The following is a 25,946-nucleotide window of genomic DNA, read 5'->3' as shown; positions in this document are numbered from 1 at the left end:
AAGTAAAGAGATATGTTTAAGCGAGGAGATAGAAAAAAAATCTAACAAATAAAATAAAAATCTTGATTGCAAATAAAAACATAATATAAAGAATATAAATATCAAATTCTTTATAACTTGTTTAAAAATTTGAATCAACGCGAGGAAAATAGAATAATAATGACATATTCAACCCCTATACTTTATCAAAATATTTAATATGATATCTTTACTTTTAAAATGTTAATTTCATTTATTATTGCGATATACCCTTCTAACGGAGTTAAAATCTTACATCACTTTGAATGCAACCAATTGTATCCTGCCATGTGGCACTATTAGTTTGAAAAAATTTAATCAAAGTCAAGGGATTTGAAAATAATTATACCAAAAATTGTTTTAAAGGCCAAAAGAAAAAAAAAACATTAGGACCAACCCAAGCCCGGCACAATTTAGCCCATCAACTCATCTACCCTAAACTTAAACTTTGCTCTCACACTACCCAATTTAATCTTCACTTATAAATATTGCTGTCTAAATTATGCATGTTTTCTCAAATAGATTTTTAAACCTTTTTTTTTTTTTGTCAATTTGAGTATTTAAAATAATTTTTTTCTCACATTAGTACCCCCATTAGTTATCCTTTAGTTCGATTTGGTGGAATAAAATTAGCTTTCGGAGAGATGGTTGAGTGGTTGACAGCTTCAGTCTTGAAAACCGATATAGGTCGAAACAAAGAACTATTGAGGGTTCGAATCCTTCTCTCTCCTTTTGCTCGATGAATAGATTTCTTTCTTTATTGCTTTTTTCTAGATTCTTAATTAAGTATCTTAATATTAATAAAATTTAAAGACCCTAAAGTAGCATGCGTCATATATTTCACAGAACGTCGTTCTTGCCAAGGTTGTATGTCTTTTTTCAACCTACTCAAGTCCAAACCATTGGGACCTCCTAGAGGTTCTAATCAAGGAGCACGCAGATCCCAAAAACACATAGTTTCCCCTCCAAAAATGACTTCTCTGGTTGGCGAACATGTTAGATATTTACCTAACCCAGTAGGCCCTTGAGCGGATCCAACGTTAGCCTCAAGACGTTGGTTTCTAACTAGAAAAGTAAATGTTTGAGCTTGAGAAACTTTTGGTCTAGTGGGCCCGTAAAACTAACTAGGTCAGTTGTTAGTCAACCTCGATCAATGATGATGTGATCCAATCACCAATCCACATGTGACAAAAAAAATCACATAAATAGATCACCTCATTATTTATATAAAATAATTCCAAAATTTAAAAATAGAGAAATTAAAATTATTTTTCTAATTTTATAAATATATATTAACATTTATATTAATATTAATTAAAAATAGTAAAAAGTATTTCCCCACCTCATCTCTCTCTCACCTTCTCCCCATTATTGCTCTCCCATCCCTCTCCTCTCTTAACCTTCAATTATATTTTTATTAAAAGAATTATTTCTCTCCTTTCTTTCTTAAGCATTGATTCTTTGTCCCATAGTTACCTTCAAATCCATCCACCACATGTTTGAGAAAAGGATAAACTATAAAAATATTTATTTTTATTTACCTCTGATTATATTTTAGTTACTTATGTTTGAAATATTATGTTTTAGTTACTTACATTATCGTTTTGTTATGAAGTGGTCACTATATTATTAAGTTCCATTACCTCCCTAACGGTGGTCTTACGTGATAGTCCAAATGGGGTTTAAATGCCAATTTGGATGTCCTAAGTGGCAGTCCAAATTAAATTTATTTAATTAAAAACCTATTTTTATCCCAGCAACTAGGCATCCAAGTTGACATTTAAAACCCATTTGGACTGCCATGTAAGATTGCCGTTAGGGAGGTAGAATAGTTTAATGGTAGAGTGACCACTTCGTAATAAAACGATAACGTAAGTGACTAAAATATAACATTTCAAATATAAGTGACTAAAATGTAATCTGAGGCAAACAAAAGTGATTGTTTTTGTAGTTTACCCAAGAGAAAATGACTCTCAAAAAGATAAATTTCAAGCCTGAAATTGGTGATTTCCTTTTCATGTATTGGATTTGTTTCCTTACAATAAGATCGTAAGTTTATATCTAAACAAGAAAGGGAACATTTCAGTGTTGATTTTTGTGGTAAAGGTTTTGTGTTTGTAAGTTTGGTTTAGTGGTCTCTTAATTTTATTTATAACCTTTTTTCAATTCGAGGTTTGTGTTTGTATTTTGAAGTGTAAATAACCAAATCAAATACCTTTAGTGTACCAATTGCTTGCGTCTTTTACAGTAAAGTCTAGAACAGGGGAAAGTGTTGAGGAAAATGGGGTTATGATGTTTTAATTACTTAATGTTGTTCGGGTAGATGGAAGATGGCAAAGTCTCCTTTCAAAGATCAAAGGAAATTGAGATGCCAGTTGTCTTTGGAGAGGGCAGGGAGAACGGTGGTGAGGGAGGGAAATATATTTTAATTGATATTAATATTAATATTATTAGAAAATTAAAAATTATTTTTGAAATTTTTTATTTTGTTACGTTTCAATCGGTGATTGGGCCACGTCATTATTGACCAAAATTAATTGAGGGAAAAAAAATTCTTAAATACATTTAATGACTTAAATTAAAGTCATACACATGACAAACTTCTATAACATCTCTTTTATAGTTTGATCTTTGATTGTGGTATTCTTTTTGCCAAGTTCTATAAATTGCTATATGGGTTTGTATATTTAGAAAGGGTCTTTGAGTATCTAAGGAGAAAATTTCCAATTTATGTTTTAATAAATAATCATCCATTATTCTTATTTTAATTTAAGCTGAAAATTGTAACATTTATTTTGAATGTTATAATGTCTAGAACTACCTATAACGTCTCCCCAACTCATAAATAGGAGGATAATGCACTTTAACGCATTCGAACTCATGTCCTCCTGTATTGACAACAATACCCATACCAATTAAGGTAAAACTCAATGCGCGATTTTAGATTCTTAAAAATTAACAATTTAATTTAATTTTGTTCTTTAACCTAAAACTTTGAAGTTTGGATCTCAATAATTTATATTTAATTAAAATATTTCAGTTTTTTATTTTGTCTTAGAATGAGCTATCGATGAATTCAATCTAAGGATTTAACAAACTTTTTTTAGGAATCAGAACAGAACCAACTTCTCTATAAAACTGACAAAATCAAATTGATTTTTTTTTCCATTCAATTCAGTTGAGAAATCGGCTTAATCGATATTATTATTTTTTAATTTAGGTTGCTTGGTGCTTAATGAAATGAGACTCTAAATCCAAATAACTAATAAAAATTGGCTATTTCAAAATTTAAAATAAAAATAAAAATTTAATATTTGAAGATAATATCCTATTATATTTCATAAGCTAACTTGACATCAATTCAATTAGGAAAATTACTTGAAAATTAATTTTAATAAAGTAATCAATATTAATACAATAATGTTTTCATGTTTGTATACTGAATTGCTTAAATAAAAGCATTGAAAGTTAGATATATAAAGATCAAGCCGAACTTAAAACAAAAGCGTATTATGACCTATGATTTACTAAATAATATTGACAAAAAATTACTAATTTTTTTTATAAATATAATTTTAATATTAGTTTTTTCTTTCACCTGTGAATATGACAAAATTCAATCTATACGAAATTAAAAATCGATTAATTTAATTTTAGATTTTCAAAATGAAAACCAATCTGATTTAGCAGTTTTACTCGACCTACAATTTACTCAATAAAATTAAAATCGACCTGGTCAGTAGCTTTAGTCTGTTTGACTTAACTATTTGCACACCCTTAAAATTTTGCCCCTTGAATGTATGTATACTTGTTAACATTGGGACTGGTATCATTGGCTAGGCTTTGAATGGTATACATGTGATTACGTTCTCTTTTTCTTTCAAGTAAAGAAGATGAGAAATGAAACGTGCAGAGCAAGCAACGAAAAATTCCGAAGAGAAGTATCCTCTCCTATTTCCTTCTTCCTCCTTATTCTTTATTTGGATGTTTCTTTCTTCTTTCTTTCTTTATTTGCTTATTTATATCTCTATATATTCTTAGAATTCTTATGCTACTTCAAAATTGGGCAAAGCATCAACATATTCCTTTCTTTAAGAAGACCAAAACCAACAGCCAAGAAAAGAATCTACTAACCATGAGGCCTGGAATAATTGATGAAGCAATTTCATTTTTGTTCTTCTTCTTCTAAATGATTTCACAGTATCTGGGAGTTGGAAAGAAAGAGAGATGGAAATTCAACATGTCTTCCATCCCCATAATTTGGTCTTCATCGAAGATCACGGTATTGCAAGCAAAGCAGCTCATTGCTTTATGTGTGATAAACCTGTAGAGGACTGGAGCTACTACAGCTGCAATCAATGTGAGTCTCATCTTCATAAGAGATGTGCTGAAGCGGCCCGTAAGATTTGGCACCCTTTCCACCCCAAACACCCTCTCACTCTTTTGCCAAAATCACCTTATTCTGAGGGGCGCGGAATTTGCGATTTTTGTGGCAAGGCATTTCGTAGATTTGTTTATAATTGTCATGATTGTAAGTTCGATCTGCACATCAATTGTGCTTTGCTTCAATCATCCATTGCTGCAAATTTTCCTAATTCTTTGCACCCCCATCCATTGTTCTTCGTTCAAAACCATAACAACGAAGTCGAGTCTGATTGCTCCGGATGTCAAAAACCAATATCTGGTCCATTTTACCACTGTTCATATTGCACTTATCCTACATTGTTTAACCTTCACAAGGAATGTGCTGAACTACCCCTTGAGATTAATCACCCCTGCCATCGTAAGCATCCTCTTACTCTCTTGCCACAACCACCTTCTCATCCCCAGAAATGTGGTTGCTCTTGTGCAGAATCCAATGGAAGGGATTTGTTTATTCCTGCTCTCTTTGCAACTTTGAACTTTTGCTGGATGATCTCTTTTCACGACCACCACTCACCGATGCAAGTCATGAACACCAGTGGATGCCTATATTAAGAAAAATGTCATTCATTTGTGATTTTTGTGGCACTGCCGGAGAAAAATTCCCCTATTTCTGTGCTGCATGTCACGTCTTTGTCCACAAGAATTGCATTTCATTGCCACGCCAAATCAAGATAACACGATATTGTCACACGATTTCTCTTTCCTATTCTCTTAAACAAAATCAAGTTGAGGATTGGATGTGCAAAATTTGTTACAAGGAAGTTGATATAAGCTATGGTCATCACCGTTGTCCTGCTTCTCGTTGCCTTTATGTTGCTCATGTACGTTGTGCAACTGATGAAGCAATTTGGGATGGAACAATTATGCTGGAAGGCTATGATGAGAGGTCCGAGGAAGTGGTGCATGAACCTTGGAATTTGATTACTGATGTTGTTGAACAAATTATTATTCGAGAGCTAATGGTAGCAAGTGAGATCAAGCATTCCTATCATGATCATAATTTAAGACTCACTTTTAGTGGGAAGACCAAAGATGATGATAGTCAGTGTGATGGATGCACGAGACCTTTATCAACTCCTTTTTCTAGTTGTGAGCAATGCAAGTTCTTTCTCCACAAAGTTTGCGCTGAATTGCCTAAACAACCGCCACACCCATTTCACAAGCATTTGCTTACTCTCTCAAACTCACACGATGAGGATAATTATTCATCGTGCAGTGCTTGCTTTCGTTCGTATCAAGGATTTGGTTACGGATGCTACAAAGGAGGTTGCAGGTTCAGAATTGACATTCAATGTATGTTATTGTCGGACATCTTGAAGCACCCAAGTCATGAGCATTCACTCTTTCTTGTCCACAACAACAAGGGAACGAGTTGCAGTGCTTGTTTTAGAAAACTACGCTCAAGGGATGTTGCATATAGATGCATGAAGCGCTGTGATTTCAGTTTAGATGTAGGTTGTGCAACACTATCACTCACTGCTTGGTACAAGTATGATAGGCATCCTCTTACTTTGACTTATTTAGATCATTATGAGCTTTCTCAACTTTATTGCGATCTATGTGAGAAAAAAAGAGAGCCAAATCGTTGGTTTTACTATTGTGTTGATTGTGATAACTCTCTTCATCTCAACTGTGCTCTTGGGGATCTCCCATATATGAAGCTTGGGAATAAAATCGAAGATATAGGTCATCGACATCGACTCACTGTTGTGAAAAACATTTGGAATTGCCCTCCATGTAAGGTATGTCGTGAGCTTTGCAATGGACAGGCCCTAGAATGTAAAGAATTTGGATGCAGCTTTACCATCCACTGGGCTTGTTGTCGGTCCTCCTACTTCTGGGACTCTATCTGGTGAACCATTTCAATGATACTCCACTCAAGTTTACCAGACTGAGAAGTCGCAACTTCACATGTCTGTTCTGTCTATCTGCATGCATGTACCAGATTTGCCAATAAGGGCCCATGTCCGTTTGTTTTTCTTATATGCTTTTTCTTATGTTATTGTTGTCTAAGAACTTCAACCTTGTTTAAATCAAACATGATTTGAGGCTAGTCATGAGAAATTTTTTAGGGTAAATATACATTTTGGTACCTGAACTTGGCTCTAAGGTGCACATTGGTACCTAAGGTTTATTTTGGTCCAATTACGTACTTGAACTTGATGTCTTGGTTCAAATTGGCTTTTTAGTCCAAATTAATACTTGAGTTAGATGACGTATTTGAACCAATTTAAACTATAAAGTCAAGTTCGATACTAATTTGAACCAAAATGACAAGTTCAAATACCTAATTGAACAAAAAAAATTGAAGTACCAAATTGAACCTCGGTTAAGTATTAATCATTTTAAGTTTTTTAGTCATTCGAATAAATGTAAAAATTGTAATTTTGGCCTTTCGTGAAAATTAATCATATAATTTAAGCTCTTTTAGAATAAAACTTTTAACTTCGGTCTCAAAATTTTAAAATTTTATCTTAGCCCCTGGAAAGGTTTTGGCTTCGTCACTATAAGAGACTAAATCACAAGAAAATGAGCAAATCCTGAAGGGGCAGGTAGGGGACTGTTACCCAAATATGAGTTTTCATATAAATGATAGATATTATAAATTTATATATAGTAAAATTCTATTTTAATCCTTTAAAATAAAAATAATTCTATTTAATCCCTTTAAATATGATAAATTACATTTTAACCTTTCAAAAATTTATAATTTAATTTAGATCCAAGGGAAGGAGGTTCTATTGGTTGAGCTCATCCACCACACTAAACATTAAGTATTGGCAAACAGAAATTGTTACAAACTTACAATGCATGGAGAAAACATAGAAATGTACGAAAAGAAAATCCCAATCCTTTTGCATTATTTCTCAATATCAAGAGTGCTTAATTTTTTAGTGATTATGTTGAGATTTCCTATAAAGTTCTCTTCTTTTTTTCAAGAAATCCACAACTCTAGTGTAATCGGGGACATTGTCTTTGATCACAGGGTGTTCGCTGAAATGCCTGACCCAGGCATGCAGGCGTGGGAAGCTATCGGCTTTAATGAACTTTACTCCCCCCACCACCTCTTCCATTGGTGCCAACATATGAATAACCATTCCAAAAACAAGGTCAGCTACGCCAATTTGGTCGCCACCGAAGAACTTTTTGTCTCCAAGACCATGTTCCTCAATCGTCCTCAGAATTTCATAGTTGTTCTCGATTGCCTTTTGCTGTTCTTCACCGAATTTACGAAAGAATTCCCACATTGGTTGAGTCTGCAAACTTATATTAATAAGGTTAGGATCAAACATTACTGGTCTACAAGTGGTTTGAGACTAGATCCGTAGATTGGAGGGGTGAAATTGGTTCTAAATTAGATTAATTCGAGTTATAAATTCTTTTTATCATTTTGGATTACTTGTTTAGGTCATTTGGGCTCGATTTATGGGTCCTACACATTTGAATGGTAATGATAATTGTATTGGATATTATTAATGGATGAAAAAATAATGAAGTAGATCTTAACCTGTTAATTCTAACCCAAATTCAAAAAATTAACCTGATTATATTGAATCCGAAAAAATGACTTATATCTAAAATTATTTGGAATGATCTAAATTTAAAATGATCTGATCAAGTATCTCAAATTGACTTGAACTCGAGATGACTTAAGCAGAAAAAAAAAACTAGTAAACTAGAAATATCCAAACCCAAACATCACAAATTGATTTAAACTTGAAAAACAACCCAAAGTTTTAAAAACTAAATTAAAATTATTGATCAAGTGAGTTTTAGCTCAATTGACACAATTATTATTGCAATAACTAGAAGGATGTGGGATTGAGTTTAAAGATAAAGAGAGGTTATAAGTAAAAATACATGAGTTCGAAATATTGACTTATGATGATCAAATCAAACAAATTAATTGAATTGAACTTCCAGACTCGAATCAGAGTTGACAAGAGAACAAATTTGGGAAGAAAAAGTAAGATTAAGGAAGCATATGACAAATGTTGAACAAAATCAAGATAACACATACCTTTTCCTCAATGAATTTGGCCCAAAATCTAGCTACGGATCTCTCGTAAGCATCTTTTGGCAACAAAGGATTATGTGGCCACACTTCATCTATATATTCCAGAATAACCAATGACTCTGCAATTGGCTTTCCTCCATGAACGAGCACTGGGATCTTTTTATGAACTGGGTTGTACTGCAACAACAGATCACTCTTATTATAAGGCAGATCTTCTTCAATGTATTCATATTCCACGCCTTTTAGCTTTAATGCCCAAATGACCCTTCTACTAAAAGGACTTGGCCAAAACCCAAAGAGCTTCACTTCATCCATGGTGTAGTGTTTTGGTCTCTGTTTTGTGAAGTAAACTAGGGGCCATTATATAATTGTTTTAGGTGGGGGGGATTTGGACTGTTCTTGGTCAGCCTAAATACAATCGTCATGGATGATGTATCGCAATCACTAATGCTACGGCTTGCTGCAAATCATATTTTGCCAATTTCTCCGGTTAAATTGTGCATATATGACGGTTTTTTTTTAAATTGGTCAAATAGGTCGTATTTTTCAAGATTTAGGGAAATAAGTTAATTTTAGAAAGTGTGTGTGAAAGTGAGTCTAGCTAGACGAGCTTTTACTGACACATCAGGAAAACATGCCGAGCTAAAAATTCCGAAGAAAGCTCCTCCAGCTTCTTGCCAATTGTGTAGCTGGGCGCGCTTTTCATACCCTCTCTCCAAAATCGGTCTAGTTCCCTAAATCTTAAAAAAATTGACCTATTTGACCAATTAAAAAAACAACGGTATATATGACTAATTTAGCCAAATTCTTCACTTTTCTTGACTGTAATAATAATTTTTAAGTCCATACAATTACATTTTTGTGATTATAATTTATACCATGAATTTATTAAAAATTCTTAATTTTTATAAAATGGTCAATATTATTTTGAGGATATTTTTGCTTGCCTTAATTAAAAATAAAATCCTTAAACTATGTCCTTTATTTGAGTTAAGTACTTAAAACTTTTTTTGGTCGAATTAGATACCTAAACTTTATTTCGTAACCGAAATTGGCAACTTTTTTCACATTTGAAAAAATTATTCCAACCAATCAAAAAGCGTCATGTCACTAAAAGTGTCATGTCACTATCTCATTAAAATATAATTAAATAAAAATTTTATATTAATATTAAATAAAAATAATTGTATTAATATTAAATAAAACAAAAAAAATGCCTCCCAACTAAACATATTTAAAAAAGATCATGGCATCAACCAAAAAATATTTAAAAAAGATGTAAACAAAAACAAACAGAAATTTTATATATTAATATACCTTGATCATCAAGCAAAAACGTCAACCTTCCAACTAGAGCCCGGTCCGAAGGCCCGCCCGAAAAATGGGAGGGTTCGGGTAAAAATATAGGCCTGAAATATGAGTTTGGGTAAAAAAACGAGGCCCGTTTAGAAAATGGCCGGGCTCGAGTAAAATTTTTTTGGCCCGGGCCCGGCTCGGCCCGAATTATATAATAAATATATTTTTTTTTATTTTTATTCATATTTATATTTTAATTTTAATTTTAATATAATCAATTTTTATTATATTTTTTAATTTGTGTATTCTTTTAAGAATTGTTTTAATATTTTTTTTTATTTGTTTCTTGTTTTAATATTTGTTTTAAATGTATTTGATTATTTAATATATTTTAAAATTTTTTATTTAATGAAATAAGTTAAAAAAATTTAATATGGATCGGGCCGGGCCGGGCTCGGGCTTAACAATTTTATTTCGGGCCGGGCTTGGGCAAAATTTTAGGCCCATATTTCGGGCCGGGCAGGGCCCGGGCCTAGAAAATGGGCCTAAAATTTTCGGTGGGTCTTGCCCGAACCCGGCTCGGCCCGGCCCATGCACACCTCTACTTCCAACTAAATATCAACAGCACTTTTACTTTTATATATATGGTCCCCTCTTCCTTTACTTGTTTAGAAAAAAAAAATTCCAAGAGCTGCCATAAAATATTCAGCAAAATGGAGTGGGTGGGGGAGGTAGAATTGGGGTTGAGTTATCCATCCAGATTCAGTTCAATGTTTGAAAGAGTTTACATAAAATATTAAATTTAAAAAATAAATTTAAGGAAAAAAATTAGACTTATTTAAAATATAGAACAAATCCATAAACACCTGTAGTAAGAGGGTGGGATTGTGGGAGGGAGGTGATGGCGGAAGGGAGGGGAGAGAGACATGGGGTAGAGGAGAGGGATGGAGTTGGGGTATGTTTTATTTTAATGATGAGGCGACGCTCTTTGATTGGCTCTACCTTTTTTTTTTTTTTTTAATGAAGTGTAATGGTAAGGGTTAATTTTCGATTACAGAAATAAAGTTTTGGTACTTAACTCAAATAAAGGGCATAGTTTAAGGACCTCATGTTAAATTAAGCCTTTTTTATGTTTTTATATAAAATCTAGAAAATACATTCACATAATGAGATTCGAACCCAAATCATCATGAATTTTATTCTCTAAACTTTACCATCTCAGTTAAAAACATATTTAAATATTTATTTCAAATTTTAAATCTAGTTTAGAAAATTGGTATTGAATTTCTTGAGCAAGAAGAGCAAGAAAATTCGACCCTCTAAAATGAAAAAATTTTATTCAAGTTCTTTAAAATTTTTAAAATTTAAATTAATAATGGTAAAATTACACTTTGACTCCTAAAAATATAAAAATTTGATTTAATCCTTTAAAAAATAACGATATAGACTATTAAAATAATAAAATTGTATTTTGGCCATTGTAAAAATTACAATTATAATTTGCCTCCTCTACCTAAAAAATGGGTAAATTAATCATTATATAGTCGATCAAATAGCAAACTAACATTTTCATTAAAAATTTCATTCATTTTTATTGTTAAATACTGATGTAGTTAAATGAGCAACTAAATAGTGACACTTGGTGTGCGATGTGTACCTTATGTTGACATATAAGGACTAATTTAAGTAAAATGAATGTGATTTTTAATATAAGAAATGGATGATTTTTTTTAATAAGCAACTAAACAGTAATAGGTCATCACTTAATAATAGATATGGATAGAATCTTTAATAAAAAGACTAGTTTGCTCTTTGATCTCATTATAGGTTCTTATCATATTTGCTCTTTTTTATACAATGCCTAGAACTACCCATATTCCCTCCCCAACTCTTAAATAGGAGGATAATGCACTTCAACCTACTCGAACGCACGTCTCTTACGTTGCCAATAATATTGATGCCAATTAAACTTAAACTCGATATTGTTCTGATTCTTATGACAAACACCCAAAATTTAATTTTTTTTTATCTCTTGGATTTTTCAAAAATCATTGAATGCTATCATTTTATACACCAAACAAAGCATTAATTATTGGCAAAAATAAAATTATTGTTACAAACATACAATGCATAAAAAAAAAGTGCAAATGTTACAAGAAAAAGAACACTCAATGCTTTTGCATTATTTCCCAATTTTTAGTTCTTAAACGATCAAAAGTGCCTTCTTTCTTTATTTTTTCTAGTTATTCTGTTGAGAATTCCTATAAAATTCTCTTCTTGTCTTCAAGAAATCAACAACTTTACTGTAATCAGGGACATTGGCTTTGATCACAGGGTGTTCGCTGAAATGCTTGACCCAAGCATGCAGGCGTGGGAAGCTATCGGCTTTAATAAACTTATATCCCACCACCTCTTCCATAGGCGCCAACATATGAATAACCATTCCAAAAACAAGATCAGCTATGCCAATTTGGTCTCCCCCAAAGAATTTTTTGTCTCGTAGACCATGTTCCTCTATTTTTCTCAGAATTTCAGAGTAGCTCTCAATTGCCTTTTGTTGTTCTTCCCCGAATTTTTGAAAGAAACCCCACATTGGTCCAGTCTGCAAGCATAATACTAATAGGTCATTTTTAAGTTCAAAGTGGGCAAGTTTAGATTTGCTAAATCTAACCCAAGCCCGAAAATTATTCTAAATAACAAAATTCTGTATCATAAATAAGTTGACTCTTAAATGATTTAAACTCCGAACAAGTATCTCGAAATAACATGAAGTTCAGATGACTCAACTAGAAAAAATCTAAGTCATAAGACCCCAATTCAAAATACCTGAATCGAAAATGTCTCAAGCCCAAACTCAATCTAAAGTTGAAATGACACAAGTAAAAGCAAAAAAAAAAAAAAAAAAACTCGAAAACAAGTACATTTTCATCAATGAATTTGGCCCAAAACATGGCTTCAGATTTCTCATAAGCATCTTTTGGCAACAAAGGATTATGTGGCCACACTTCATCTATGTATTCCAAAATAACCAATGATTCTGCAATTGGCTTTCCGCCATGAACCAGCACCGGAATCTTCTTATGAACTGGGTTGTACTGCAACAGCAACTCACTCTTATTAAAGGGTAGATCTTCCTCAATGTATTCATAATCTACACCTTTTAGCTTCAGAGCCCAAATGACCCTTCGACTATAAGGACTTGGCCAAAATCCAAAGAGCTTCAATTCATCCATGGTGTGTGATATTTGGTTTCTGTTTTGATTTAGATTAAAGGTGGCATTATATCTTTGTTTCTGGGTGGCAGATTTTGACTGTTCTTGGACAGTCTAAATGCAATGTTCCAATTTTTGCAAAGAGATTGTCAACGAATAAAGTACAGACTGTCTTTATTTGAATTTTGACCCAATTATTTGCGTCATGGATGATGTATCTCAATGACCATGTTTCCTGCAATTTCTCTATTATATTTAAACCTCATTATGGGATAATTTATTTGTTGAAGTTTGAAAGTACACTCAAAATATTAAAGGGATTAGATGAAAGTATAGGGCTTTAAAATGGATTTAGGTAAAAAAATTAAACTCGTTTAAAATATTAGTTAAACTTTGTCGATTGAGTCTTAGTTCAATTAGTATTAGCATTGTTGTCAATATAGGAGAACGTGGGTTCGAGTGCATTGAAACGCATTATCTTCTTATTTATAGGTTAGGGAGGAGCTACGGGTAATTCTAAACATAGTCTCAAAAATAACAAATATGATTAGAACTTATAATAAGATTATTCAAACAAAATATTAGTTAAACTTGGGCTTCAACATTTGATATCTGAGTTCGGTTCGACTTGTTTTATACTTTTCTAATATATTTTTATTTTATTTTATATATTATGTAATTTATATCACATGAAACTAAATATATATTAAGTTGCCTAAATTTATAATTTTAATGAAAGAAATACCAGTTAAAATATTAAATATTAAATTAAAAAATATATTTTTAAAAAGATAATATGAGCAAACTTAAAATAGATTTGAGTTAGTCATTTACATATATAAACGAGTTTGGAAAAAATTTAAAGCCATATTTGGGGTTAAGTTGGACATAGGCTTGAGCAAATATAAAAAATGTATTAATATCATACATAGACTCAACTCAACCTACAAATCCATTGGTCACCGACTCAATTGAGAAATGATGGGTAAATTGTGCTTCTTCTTATTATAATGTATGTCTGATTTATGATTTATATTTAGAGTTCGTGACTGCCACTTTCAATAATGTTGTCTTCAAGATTTGAACCTACGTTCTTCTTTTGGGAGTATAATATTTTTTACCATTTCACCCAATCACTTATTGATGGGATAAATAGGTTTTAACTCGTCTCAACTTAATCAAAATTTTTACTTCCTATCTTAACCTTGTTCTAAATTCGATCTTGTTTAAATTTTTATTGCTCAAACCTAATGCCTAAAAGAAAAATTCTTTTGAAATATTAAATAAAATTTTATATTAGCTTAATTTTTATAAGGTTAATATATATATATTATAAAATCTCATAAAAATTAAAATATTTAGGTAAAATTATATACAAATATTAAAATGTTATGTTTAAAGTTTGATGAATGTGTTTTAAATATTTTCTATAGTCATATATGACATGTTAACATTTAACCTTCAAGTTGATAGAATGATTTCAAACTACATTTAACACTCAAATTGTCTATGTGATAAAATTAGTGATATTTGAATTAGATCGAATCGAAAACCATTCGAGGTATCCATCAAGAAGAAACCAGTTGGAATTGGTTAATAAATCGGTAGAGTGATTCAAATTCTAAAAACCTTAAATAAGTACATAAATATTGATCAAATCCTCTTTTAAACCTTTAGATTTTGTTTCATTTATTTGTATGGGGAACATTTAACACTTCCATGGGAGAAAATGCAATCAATATTCCAAACCCTAACTCGATTTTGATGCCAGCAACATTTCTCTTCGATGTTTCAAAAACGCAAGCATCTTATCAGTATGAACTTTCAAGGTCCTCAAATTAATTACTATTTAAGTCCTCAATCATTTTTCTAAATTAAAATTTCAACAGCAGTTGAACTTTTACAAATTAGTTCCTGAACTTTAATTAATGATTTTTTTTATTAAATTACTTAACCATTCTTTAATCTATTTTCACATTAACTTCATAAACCTTTCTATTCATGATTCCACTAACTCGATTTACGGAATTGGATTTCAAAATTCGACAACGTTTAAAATCAGGTCATTACAAGTTAATTAAAAGAATAAATAATATTTTGGGCATAGGAAAGATATTTATTGGGCTAAAAAATTTATATTAGTTGATTTAAAGAAAAAATAACACATATAATTGACTTAATAAATGAAAAGGCCCGATATAGGAAGGAGGGGTGGCAAACTTGTAATAGCCCGTTTTTAGGTCAAATCGGAACAGTGGTTTCGGGATCACAAATCCGAATTTAACATATTTATTTTATTATTTTATTAAAGTTTACAGCATGATATGATTATTTTGTGAAAGTTCCGTAAACAAATTTTACCGTTTAAATGCTTAATTCAGTAAAAAGGACTAAATCGCGTAACGCGTAAAAGTTGAGTTCTATTGTTTAAATGTATTAAATAGCTATGGATCATTAAAATAGAAGTCCTTATACTGAAATTTGACCATGATTAAGATTAGTGGACATTTATGTCCATGAATTATATGATATATTAAGGTTTTATAATAAGGTTAATTGTGTAATTTAGTTATTTATGTTAAATAAAATAAAACAAAACAAATTAAAGCTTGATTCTCATCTTCATGCACCGAATATTGAAGGAAGAAGAAGCTAACCTAGTGTTTTAAGTTCGGCAACCTTGAATTCTTCAATTAGGTACGGTTTTTGCTCGGTTTTTAGTGATTTCTATATTTTTGAGATCGTTGCTTTGTATTCTAGATAGCCCATGCCTTAATTTTTGAATTTTTTCATGATTTTATAAAGTTCCATTGTTGAATACTTGAGTTCTTTGATGTTTAATGATAGATTATGGAAGCTTGATGATAGTTAAACTAGTTTTGTAAAGTGATTTTTGACAAAAATGCAAAATAGGGATTAAATTGTGAAATTGTAAAATTTGGTGGTTAAAAGTGTGAAATAATGAAAGATATGGGCTGCTAGGAGTCCCTTTGAAATTCGGCTACCATGGATTATGGCCTAATTGTGTAATTTTGCATTTTTATGAGTTAAGGACTAAATTGTAAAATAGTAAAAAGTCTAGGGAAAAGTGTAATTTAGCTAAAATGAATGTTTTAGGCTAAATTGAATTGAATGAAAGTTTGAATGAGTTAATTTGATATTATATAGATCAAGATAAGCAAATACTGGAACTAGATCGGGGAAAACAAAAAGTGAATGAATAGCCAATAGTTTTATCCGAGGATATGAGGTAAGTTCGTATAATTAGAATCGAACATATATATATTGGTAAATATTTGAAATAAATGTATGTGATTGAATAATTGATATACTTGAAATACAAATGCTTTATCGATATAATCTATTGGTTACCAAGCCCCGTTTAAACCATATGAATTCGTAGGATACGAGTGACATGTCACTAGGGTTACTGTTTTGGTCGAGCTCCTGCATTTGTTGTGGACTTACCATAGCTCATATGAGCTTACCGATATATCAGCTTGTAAGAGCTTACTGTTTTCAGCTCATTAGAGCTTACCGTTTCAGCTCGTATGAGCTTACTATTCAGCTCGATAGAGCTTACCGTTTCAGCTCGATAGATCTTACCGTTTCAGCTCAATAGATTATTGCTCAATAGAGCTTACTGTTCACCATCTCAGGAGGAGCTTACTGATCATGACTCGAAAGAGCATAAATGATAATGAATTGATGGGTTACTGATGTTTATCACTTAAGTATCCTTTGGAGTTCTAATAGGTTCAACGGGTATAAATCATGTTTATACGGATGAGTACTGTTAATGAATGGATTATTGGTTATTTGATTGAGAATGAAATGTTGAATGTTAGTTATAATGATTATTGAATTGTGATAATGGATGATTTCATGTATTAACATGTCTAACCTATGGATGAATGTTTGTGATAGGCATTTGGAAATTGTATGGAGTTTACTTTGGTTATTTGCCTTGATTACGTATAAATGGTAAGTTTAATTCTAAATTATACGCGCTTACTAAACTATGAAGCTTACTTTGTTTCTTTTTCTATGTTTTATAGAGGTTCGTTAGCTCGCTCGTTTCGGACAAGTCGGAGTTGCACATCACACTATCCAATTTTCGATTGGTACTTTTGAACTTGTGGATATATGTAAATATGGCATGTATAGGCTAGTTTTAAAGATGATAAATATGGTTACTTGATATCATGGTTTTGGTATATTTTATGTATGAGTTAAGCCATGTTATTTGGTTTATTTTGGTACTATGTTTTGGTTGAGTTTATGTAACACCCCCTAACCCCAAACCGTCGCCGGAACAGGGCTACGAGGCATTACCGGATATATCAGACAACTTATGGATATTTTACAATTATTATAACATTCATAGTATAATTGAAGAATTATGTCCCTATAATGGACTTTCGAAGCCCAACACAAGTATTAAAGTGGAATGGGACGGGACTTGTTCGAGTATTCAGAGATTTTTTTTTTTTTTTTTTTATTATTATTTTTTTTTACAAAAATTTTCGACAACATTTCTTCTTAATTTTTACATAAAACCCCCTACAAATTCAAACCAAAAACCAACTAATCCAAAACCAATGGCACAATCAAAAATAATTTAAACCTAAATATATCTAAATCATAACCAATTCATCAACATAGTCATTTAATAACTAAACATTCATAATATTAATCCAAATTAACTAATAACTTCATTCATTTTTCATTCCAACTTATACCAAATTATATAATATAATATTTACCATTTTATCAAACGAATAGCAAAATATGGTATACCATTCTTATAACCAACTTTACAAGTATATCTATATAACTTATACAACACCTAGTACATGCCACTTTCAATTAAGAAAGAAAACATCACCCAAAATTTGCTGGAGTCGGGATCGTTCAGATCTTTGGACCGGTACTAGACTCCTATTAACTTGCACGGAAACAATCGCACATTTGAGTATTCCGTACTCAAGTGGTATTACCATAATTCAAATTATAATAACAATAAAGAATTTTAATTAGCAAACATGTAACTATCTAATTTCACAAATATCAATTCATTCTTAAACTATCATTAATTAATAATAACGATACAATTTTTATCTATTCTTCAGTTTCCATCACATATTACATGTAACAATTTCAATCACTACATGAACATTAAGTTCATACCTTTCATTTTCAATCTCAATTTCAATCCACTATTCAACTTTTTCGTTTCTTTCAATATTTCAATAATATAATCAATCAATTTATTTTAAATTTCTCATTTCAAATATTCACCCTATTAATAAATCCGGACTTTGACGGATACACGGATTCCAACCCAACACACCAGTACGGTACATTGTGCCTAAAACGGTACATAGTACCTGATCAAGATACGACACATAAAGTGCCTAAAACGACACACGAGGTGCACGATACGACACACGAGGTGCTGAAATCGACACATAAAGTGCTCGATCAGTAAAAGCCGCAAATTCCGTACACTTCCAGATCCTATGGCATGCCAATTATATCCGACTTAGCCCGACTAGTTAATAGGGTATTTCTATTCTCAATTCACTTTCATTTCCATTCCAAGATTACTTTTCAATTAAAATTTTCACATTCAAATCAATTTACAATTCAATTATACATACACATTCACCATTCAATTCAATTCTCATTCAACTCAAATATCAATACTTACCTTATAATTCACTTATTAAATATAGAATTTATATAAAACATTTAATAAAAAGTAATTTGAATTATAGTAATACAAACCGTGAATTTCTCGTTTTAATCCTCGATAGCTTTCTCCTTTCCTTTGTGCGCCGATGTCTTGGGTTCTTTGTTAACTACGAAAATAATAATAATTTATAATCATCAATATAACACAATTCAATTTAATCCATGAGCCTAAACATGCAAATTTAACCATTTTTATACACATAATTCCACTATGTACTTATATGTTCATTCAAAGCTATCTACTTGAGTCATTGTTACTAAATCATTTATATCTTGAGCTAGGAGACTCCAAATTAAAATCCACTAATTTTCCCTGAAACTAGACTCACATATATTCTTACCATAAAATTTTTAGAATTTTTGGTTAAGCCAATAAGTACAGTTTATTCTTTAAATTTGCCCCTGTTCTGCTGTCAAATAGTTCCGACTATTCTTCACTAAAAATTAATTATATCATAGTATAGAACTCGGATAATATTCCCGTTGATTTCTCCTAAAAATAGACTCATTAAGGATTCTAAACATATAACTTTAAGCCTCTAATTATTTTTCTTCAATTTTTTGTGATTTTCCAAAGTCAGAACAGGGGAACCCGAATTTATTCTGACCTTATCTCACAAAATTCATTATATCTCTTAATTTACAATTCAATTTCTTATATCGTTTCTTCTATAAGAAACTAGACTCAATAAGATTTAATTCCATATTTTATTCATCCTATAATTTAATTTCTATAATTTTGGTGATTTTTCAAACTTAGACTACTGCTGCTGTCCAAAATAGTCTTAGTACAAAATGTTGATTTACTTTAATTTCAATTTAATCCTAACTAAATTCACTTACTTTTCTATCTTAATTCATACTTTATTTCTATTCAAATTTTGTCCAAACTCATACTTAACTATTAAATTTTCAGCATATTTTCATAATTTCGAATTTATTTCCATTTAATCCTAAAACTCAAAACTTATAGCTTAGTTTACGATTCAATCCTTTATTCAATTCCAATCAAAATTTCTATCAAATAAACCCTCAATTCCATCATTTTGTTCATCATGAACTTTGTTTAAAAACTTAAAAACTTCTAAACTACTAACTTAATTCTATCAAAACCTTGTTTTAATACTTTTAGAACATCAAAATTAAGAGAAAAGGACATGATTGAACTTACCAATTAAACTCCAAGCTTCAAAAACCCTATTTCCCCTTTTCTCTCTTTTATTTTCTTCTTTCCTTCCCCTGCTCGAATGCTTTTGTTCTCTTTTCTCTATTCTTTTTTTTGTTTCTTTTCTTTATTCTGTTTCTTTTATTCACTTTAGTTATTAATAATATATAATAATAATTTATTTATTATTTATTTTTTTACCATCCACTTGTCAAAATTATACTATATAACCAAGTAAAAATCTTAGATTTTTACTCCTTTGCCGCCTCATATTCCCAAAAAGGCTTAATTCCCTATTTGGTCCTTATTATTTCCTACTAATTTATAATTAAACTTTTACTCCTTATTCAATTTAGTCATTTTTACTAATTACTCTAAATTAAGCTAAATTCACCTAATTTAAACCTAATTAAACACATCGCTAAACTCATAAATATTTCTAGTAATTATTTCAAACTCGATTTACTAAGACGGAGGCCTGTTAATGTACTTTTCCGATGCCCGTGAATTTTGGGTCATTACAGTTTAAATGTTCAATTATGGTATGTTTTGGCAAGGAATGAATGGAATGAAAATGTACAAGTGAAGTCTTTATATGTATTTGATATATGAATGAATTATGCATGATGTTAATTAGGTATTTAGGTATGTAAATGTTAGGTTTGATATGACAAATAATGTGTAATGAAATGGTTATTTTGGCTGCCTATTGAGTTGTAAAAATGTTGTCATTTATGTTTGTGTATGCTTGTGAAAATAGGGTGGTAAAATGGCTTTGCAAATACCTGTTTTTGTCCATACGGGCAGGGACAAGGGCGTGTGTCTCAGTCATGCGTGACACATGGTCATGTTACATGGCCGTGTGTCCCATGGTGTTGAAATGGAATTGAAATCAGTATGCTCCACATGTCCTCACACACGGGCATGTGACCGGCCGTGTCGTACAAGTCAGTATACCCCCTAAATGGCACACGGCCTAGCATACGGGCGTGTGACTTGGCCGTGTTGATAAATCAGTATACCTTAAAGTTTTAGCACAGCCTGATACACGGGCGTGTGTGGCCATTTCGAAGGGCACACGGGCTAAACACACAGGCGTGTTGTTGGCCGTATGACCTAAGTATCCTCTCCAGTTTTCACACGGCCTGGCACACGAGCATGTTTTCGGCCGTGTGATACAAATCAGTATGTATGCCCTGTTTCCACACGGTCTAAGACACGAGCGTGTCTACTAGCCGTGTGAGGCACACGGCCTGTTCACACGGGCGTGTGATACTTGAAATGTTGAAATTTTTCTAAGTTTCCAAAATTTTAATATGTTACTGATTTAGTCCCGAATGCATGATTTAAGCTTTGTATGCTCAATTTAAGTACATATTGAATGTGAATGAATGATATTTATTGAAATGAGATGATATTTGATAAATGATTGTTCTGAACTGAGTTACAAGTCCGATAATGCCTCTTAACCTATTTCGGCGACGGTTATTGGTTAGGGGTGTTACAAAACTAGTATAGACCCATAGAACTGGAGCTTTTCTTATTTTGATTTTGATGATTTATTTAAACAAACTTGTCAAAATTATTAGACTAACAAAGCAATGACCTAATCAGTTCGAATTCTGAAAACCTTCTATGAAGAACACAAGTGTCCAAACCTTAATTTGATTTTGATGCCAACATCATCTCTCTGCCATGCTTCGAGAAAGCAGACATCTTATCAGCATCAGGCAAGTTTTCTTTGATTAAAGGGATTGATTTGAAATTTTGGATCCACGAGCTTACTCGAGGGAACTTGTGTGGCTCAAAGATTTCAAGCCCTACTACATCTTCGAGAACCCCAAGCCAGTGAGCAACAAAGGAAAATGCGATGTCCACCATGTTTATCTCGTCTCCGCTGAAGAATTTTTTCCCTCCGATCAACACATGTTCTTCCATGACTTCCAACATTTCTAGCCACTCCTTCACTGCCGCTCGTTGTTCTTCGCCATCGGCTTGATAAAGCTTTGACATTAAATAAACCTGTTTTAAACAGAGATATGGGATTTCTAGTATTAGCCATTAAAAGTTATGTACGATAAAAGATTTTCAAAGATTTCAACTAGGTTAAAATATGCTACAAATCCTTGTATTCTTTTTATATTTGAAATTTCATCCTCCCATTTGTGTTGCAAGAAATTTTATCCCATTACTTTTAAATTTAAAAATGGCTAAATCACTTCACAGGGTTCGAACTTAGCAACTACTCCCACATTAGTGTATGAACTTTTTTTTGTTCAAATTAGTCCTTAAACTTGACAATTGTTCTCACGGTATGGCCTGATAAAAGCTACTTATCACTTAATAAGAAATATTTTCAATTAACTCAATTTTATTTTATTTATTTTAAAATTATGTTATCCTATAAAAACCTTATGTTTAAAATTTCAATTATAGTTTAGAATAAGGCATAATGTTTTAAAATTAAGAATAAAATGTAAAATATAATTTTTATAATTCAAATTCTATATTTATCAAACAATATAATTATATTCCGTAATTAATTTTAAGTAATGTATCAAATAAATTTTATAACTTAAATTCGGTATTTAAATTTTCAATACTTAATTTTTCAACCCATATTTTTTGCACTTAATCTTTCAGTTTATCAAAGAACACCTTAGTCCCTATGTTTTCTTGAAAACCCTAATGTTCAAACCCCAACATGGGAACAATTGCCTAGTCCAAGCACTAACATGAGAACAATTACCACGTTTAGGGACTAACTTGAACAAAAAAAAATAGGTCAAGCCCCAATGTGAGAACAATTACCTAATTCAAGCCTTAACATGTGACCCAATGTGAGAATTGTTGTCAAGTTTAGACCTCAAATAATGATTTAACCCATTTAAAAATGTAAATATAATCGTAAACACGATTTTTTTGGTTAAATTCAAGTTCATAACTCTATTTTTTTTTGTTATATGACTACAACATGAATAACTATTTTTTTATTTTAAAATATCACACAAAAAATTTAATAAAAAACTAATTGTGTTAACAATTGAATTCGGGTTTAGAGTAAAAAATTATCAATTTTATATGTAAATAACATGAAAAAATTATTAAAATATTATTAAAATTGAAAATGGATGATGTGATGGGAAGAGTCTATGATTTCTCCCAATTCAGTATAACACTTAATAAATAATTTTGGATATAAATATAGATAAATAAATATAAATATAAATATAAAAATCAATAAACGGAAAAATCGTCATATGCATCAAATAAATAAATAAAAGGTTTAATTTCAAAATTAGTGTCTGAACTATATCAATTTTCTCATTTTAAGTAGCTAAAATTTTGGTAAAATATACTTAAAACTATTAATTTTGTTACATTTTACCTAAAAAGTGCACGATGGCAATAAAACATGGTACTGTATTTTTGGTAAAATAAGACAAAATTAACCATTTAAAAATCATTTTGCAAAGAAGAGAAAAAAAAAAAAACTCTTAGACACCTAAGTGATAAATATGAAATAGTTGGAGGGTTAATTTTGTATTTAATCCAAAAAAGAAAGAACAGATTTTACCTTGTCATCTGCAAATTTGATCCAAAACAGAGCAACAGCTCTGTCATAGGGATCAGCCGGCAGCAAGGGATTCTGCGGCCAAATTTCATCGATATATTGAAGGATGACAGTGGATTCACAGATCGGTTTTCCGTCATGAACGAGCACCGGGACTTTCTTATGAATTGGATTATATTGAAGAAGCAAAGGACTCTTGCTGCGGATATCTTCTTCAATATATTCGTAAGATATGCCTTTGAGTTTCAGAGCCCAAATTACTCTGTAAGCGTACGGACTAAACCAAGTTCCGAACAATTTCACGACCGCCATGGTTGGGAGATTTTTTCAGAGATTCTGAGAGCCCTGAGTGCAATTTTATATTAGGATTTCTGGTCAAAGATTTGTCTAAGGTAAAGATGGTGTGTGTTCTTTTCATCACATAATTCTAAATTCTGTTATTAACCTTTTAAAAACATTTCTTTTTTAACGAAAATATTATTTAAAATATTAATTTTTTAAGTATCCGCGTGATAATTCTCGTGACAGTTTATGTATAATATGACATTATTTATTTTATATAACACATGAACATATAATTAAAAATTATAAAAAGTAAATTTTTTATAAAATTGAAAAATTATCATGAAGTGTACATAAATTGTCATGCGAGTTACTTTGCTTAAAATTTTAATGATTTAATCAATATTTTTATTAAAAATTTAATTCGACTATCTTTAAAAATTGATGATTAAATTCACTCTTTTAAAAAAAACTAAAATAAGAAAAGAGAAATTGAAAAATATTGTAGGCCCTAAAAGTTAGAATTTGTCATTAAGACTTTTCTATACAAAGACGAAGTATTATAAAAGATCTTATATAATAATATAAGGTAATGTCATACATGATGTAATATAAAGGGTAAGGTAATGTCATGCATGACGTATCTTTATTAATTGTTTTTTATATTTTGAATAAATATTTTAGAAATAAACCGTGGTTGGTTAAATTGATTAGGTTATTAGTTCGTCGATTTGATAAGTTCGATAAAATATAATAATAAATTCATAAAAAAGAATATTTAATAAATCCAATTTAATCGTCAATTTAATTGATTTTTTAACCGATTCAATCGATTCAATATTTTTTTTTGAATTTATATTCTGACCTATTTCTAGTCCCATCGAACAATTCAATCTGATTTAAACACAAGTAAAAATCCCATGTATAATTTTGAACCCCACGTATAATTGAATATATACGTTTTTTTTATAATTAAGATATCATATATATTTATTTTACCCGTGTATTGATTTGATGATTAGGGTGTTCACTGTCTCAAATGTGATTTGGGTTCGAATCACGCTAATCGCGTTGCTGTTAGGATTTTACTCTCCTATTATAATTCATCAAAAAAAGATAATTTATCTTTGATGTTTTAGCAAACGTGTCATCATGTCGAGGGAGCATTTAACTATAAAATCAAACTGTGCTAATATGTCGATATGTAATAAGTGAAAAATGTTTTGGTATTGTTTTAAAACTAACTACAACTAAAATTATTCGAAAATTCTATTTTATTATATGTTATATGTGTATGTATGCTAACATATATAATGAATAAAAATAAAATAAAATAAGATTACTTCTTTTTTCATGTTTATTTATGAACTGGGTTGTACTGCAACAGCAACTCACTCTTATTAAAGGCTAGATCTTCCTCAATGTATTCATAATCTACACCTTTTAGCTTCGGAGCCCAAATGATCCTTCGACCATAAGGACTTGGCCAAAATCCAAAGAGCTTGAAGTTATCCATGGTGTGTGATGTTTGGTTTCTGTTCTGAATTAGATTAAAGGTGGCATTATATCGTTGTTTTTGGGCGGCGGACTTTGACTGTTCTTGGTCAGTCTAAATGCAATGCTCCAATTTTTGCAAGGAGATTATCAACGAATAAAGTACAAACTGTCTTTGTTTGAATTGTGACCCAATTATTTGCGTCATGGATGATGTATCTCAATGACCATGTTTCCAACCTCATTATGGGATAGTCTATTTTTCCAAGTTTGAATGTCAACTAGAAATATTAAAGGAATTAAATAAAAGTACGAGGTTTTAACATGGGTTTAGGTAAAATAAATTTGATCTATTTAAAATATTGGTTAAATTTTGTCGATTGAGTATTAGCTCAATTAACATTTACATTATTGTCAATATAAGAGAACATGTGTTTGAGTGTGTTAAAACGTATTATCCTCTTATTTATAGATTGGGAAAAGCTACAGGTAGTTCTAAATATTGTGTCAAAAAAATATGATCAAAACTTATAATAAGATTGTTCAAAAAAAATATTGGTTAAACTTGGGCTTCAACATTTGATGTTTGAGTTCCATTCGACTGTTTTATATTTTTATTTTATTTTTATATATTATGTAATTTATATCACATGAATCTAAATTTATAATAATAAAATTCCATGTAATCATTAAAAATATATTAAG

General features: G+C 30.9%; 5 protein-coding genes across 5 annotated transcripts; 2 read left to right on the top strand and 3 right to left on the bottom strand.

Moving 5' to 3' along the window:
* Positions 1 to 4,088: 4,088 nt before the first annotated feature.
* On the top strand, positions 4,089 to 5,098 carry LOC128290443 (uncharacterized). Its single transcript, XM_053026025.1, has one exon. It carries the CDS (start codon positions 4,246 to 4,248, stop codon positions 4,993 to 4,995), a length of 750 nt encoding a protein of 249 aa, XP_052881985.1. The 5' UTR covers positions 4,089 to 4,245; the 3' UTR covers positions 4,996 to 5,098.
* LOC108475313 (uncharacterized) lies at positions 5,001 to 6,512 on the top strand. Its single transcript, XM_017777279.2, has one exon. It carries the CDS (start codon positions 5,001 to 5,003, stop codon positions 6,297 to 6,299), a length of 1,299 nt encoding a protein of 432 aa, XP_017632768.1. The 3' UTR covers positions 6,300 to 6,512.
* A 667-nt stretch (positions 6,513 to 7,179) lies between these two features.
* Positions 7,180 to 8,838, bottom strand: LOC108474729 (probable glutathione S-transferase). The gene is made up of 2 exons (XM_017776739.2): positions 8,465 to 8,838; positions 7,180 to 7,700 (listed from the first exon to the last, which is right to left on the bottom strand). The coding sequence occupies exons 1-2, from the start codon at positions 8,774 to 8,776 to the stop codon at positions 7,335 to 7,337; spliced, it is 678 nt and encodes a 225-aa protein (XP_017632228.1). The 5' UTR covers positions 8,777 to 8,838; the 3' UTR covers positions 7,180 to 7,334.
* Positions 8,839 to 11,821: 2,983 nt separating this feature from the next.
* LOC108475580 (glutathione S-transferase U7-like) lies at positions 11,822 to 13,118 on the bottom strand. Its single transcript, XM_017777560.2, has 2 exons — positions 12,679 to 13,118; positions 11,822 to 12,359 (listed from the first exon to the last, which is right to left on the bottom strand). The coding sequence occupies exons 1-2, from the start codon at positions 12,988 to 12,990 to the stop codon at positions 11,997 to 11,999; spliced, it is 675 nt and encodes a 224-aa protein (XP_017633049.1). The 5' UTR covers positions 12,991 to 13,118; the 3' UTR covers positions 11,822 to 11,996.
* Positions 13,119 to 21,288: 8,170 nt separating this feature from the next.
* On the bottom strand, positions 21,289 to 23,914 carry LOC108475548 (probable glutathione S-transferase). Its single transcript, XM_017777524.2, has 2 exons — positions 23,469 to 23,914; positions 21,289 to 21,913 (listed from the first exon to the last, which is right to left on the bottom strand). The coding sequence occupies exons 1-2, from the start codon at positions 23,775 to 23,777 to the stop codon at positions 21,551 to 21,553; spliced, it is 672 nt and encodes a 223-aa protein (XP_017633013.1). The 5' UTR covers positions 23,778 to 23,914; the 3' UTR covers positions 21,289 to 21,550.
* Between the last annotated feature and the right edge of the window lie 2,032 nt (positions 23,915 to 25,946).

This window comes from Gossypium arboreum, chromosome 3 (assembly GCF_025698485.1).
Source record: "Gossypium arboreum isolate Shixiya-1 chromosome 3, ASM2569848v2, whole genome shotgun sequence".
In the NCBI taxonomy this organism is placed as follows: Eukaryota; Viridiplantae; Streptophyta; class Magnoliopsida; order Malvales; family Malvaceae; genus Gossypium; species Gossypium arboreum.
Note: the sequence above shows the minus strand (reverse complement) of the source record. Positions and strands in the feature narration are given on the sequence as shown.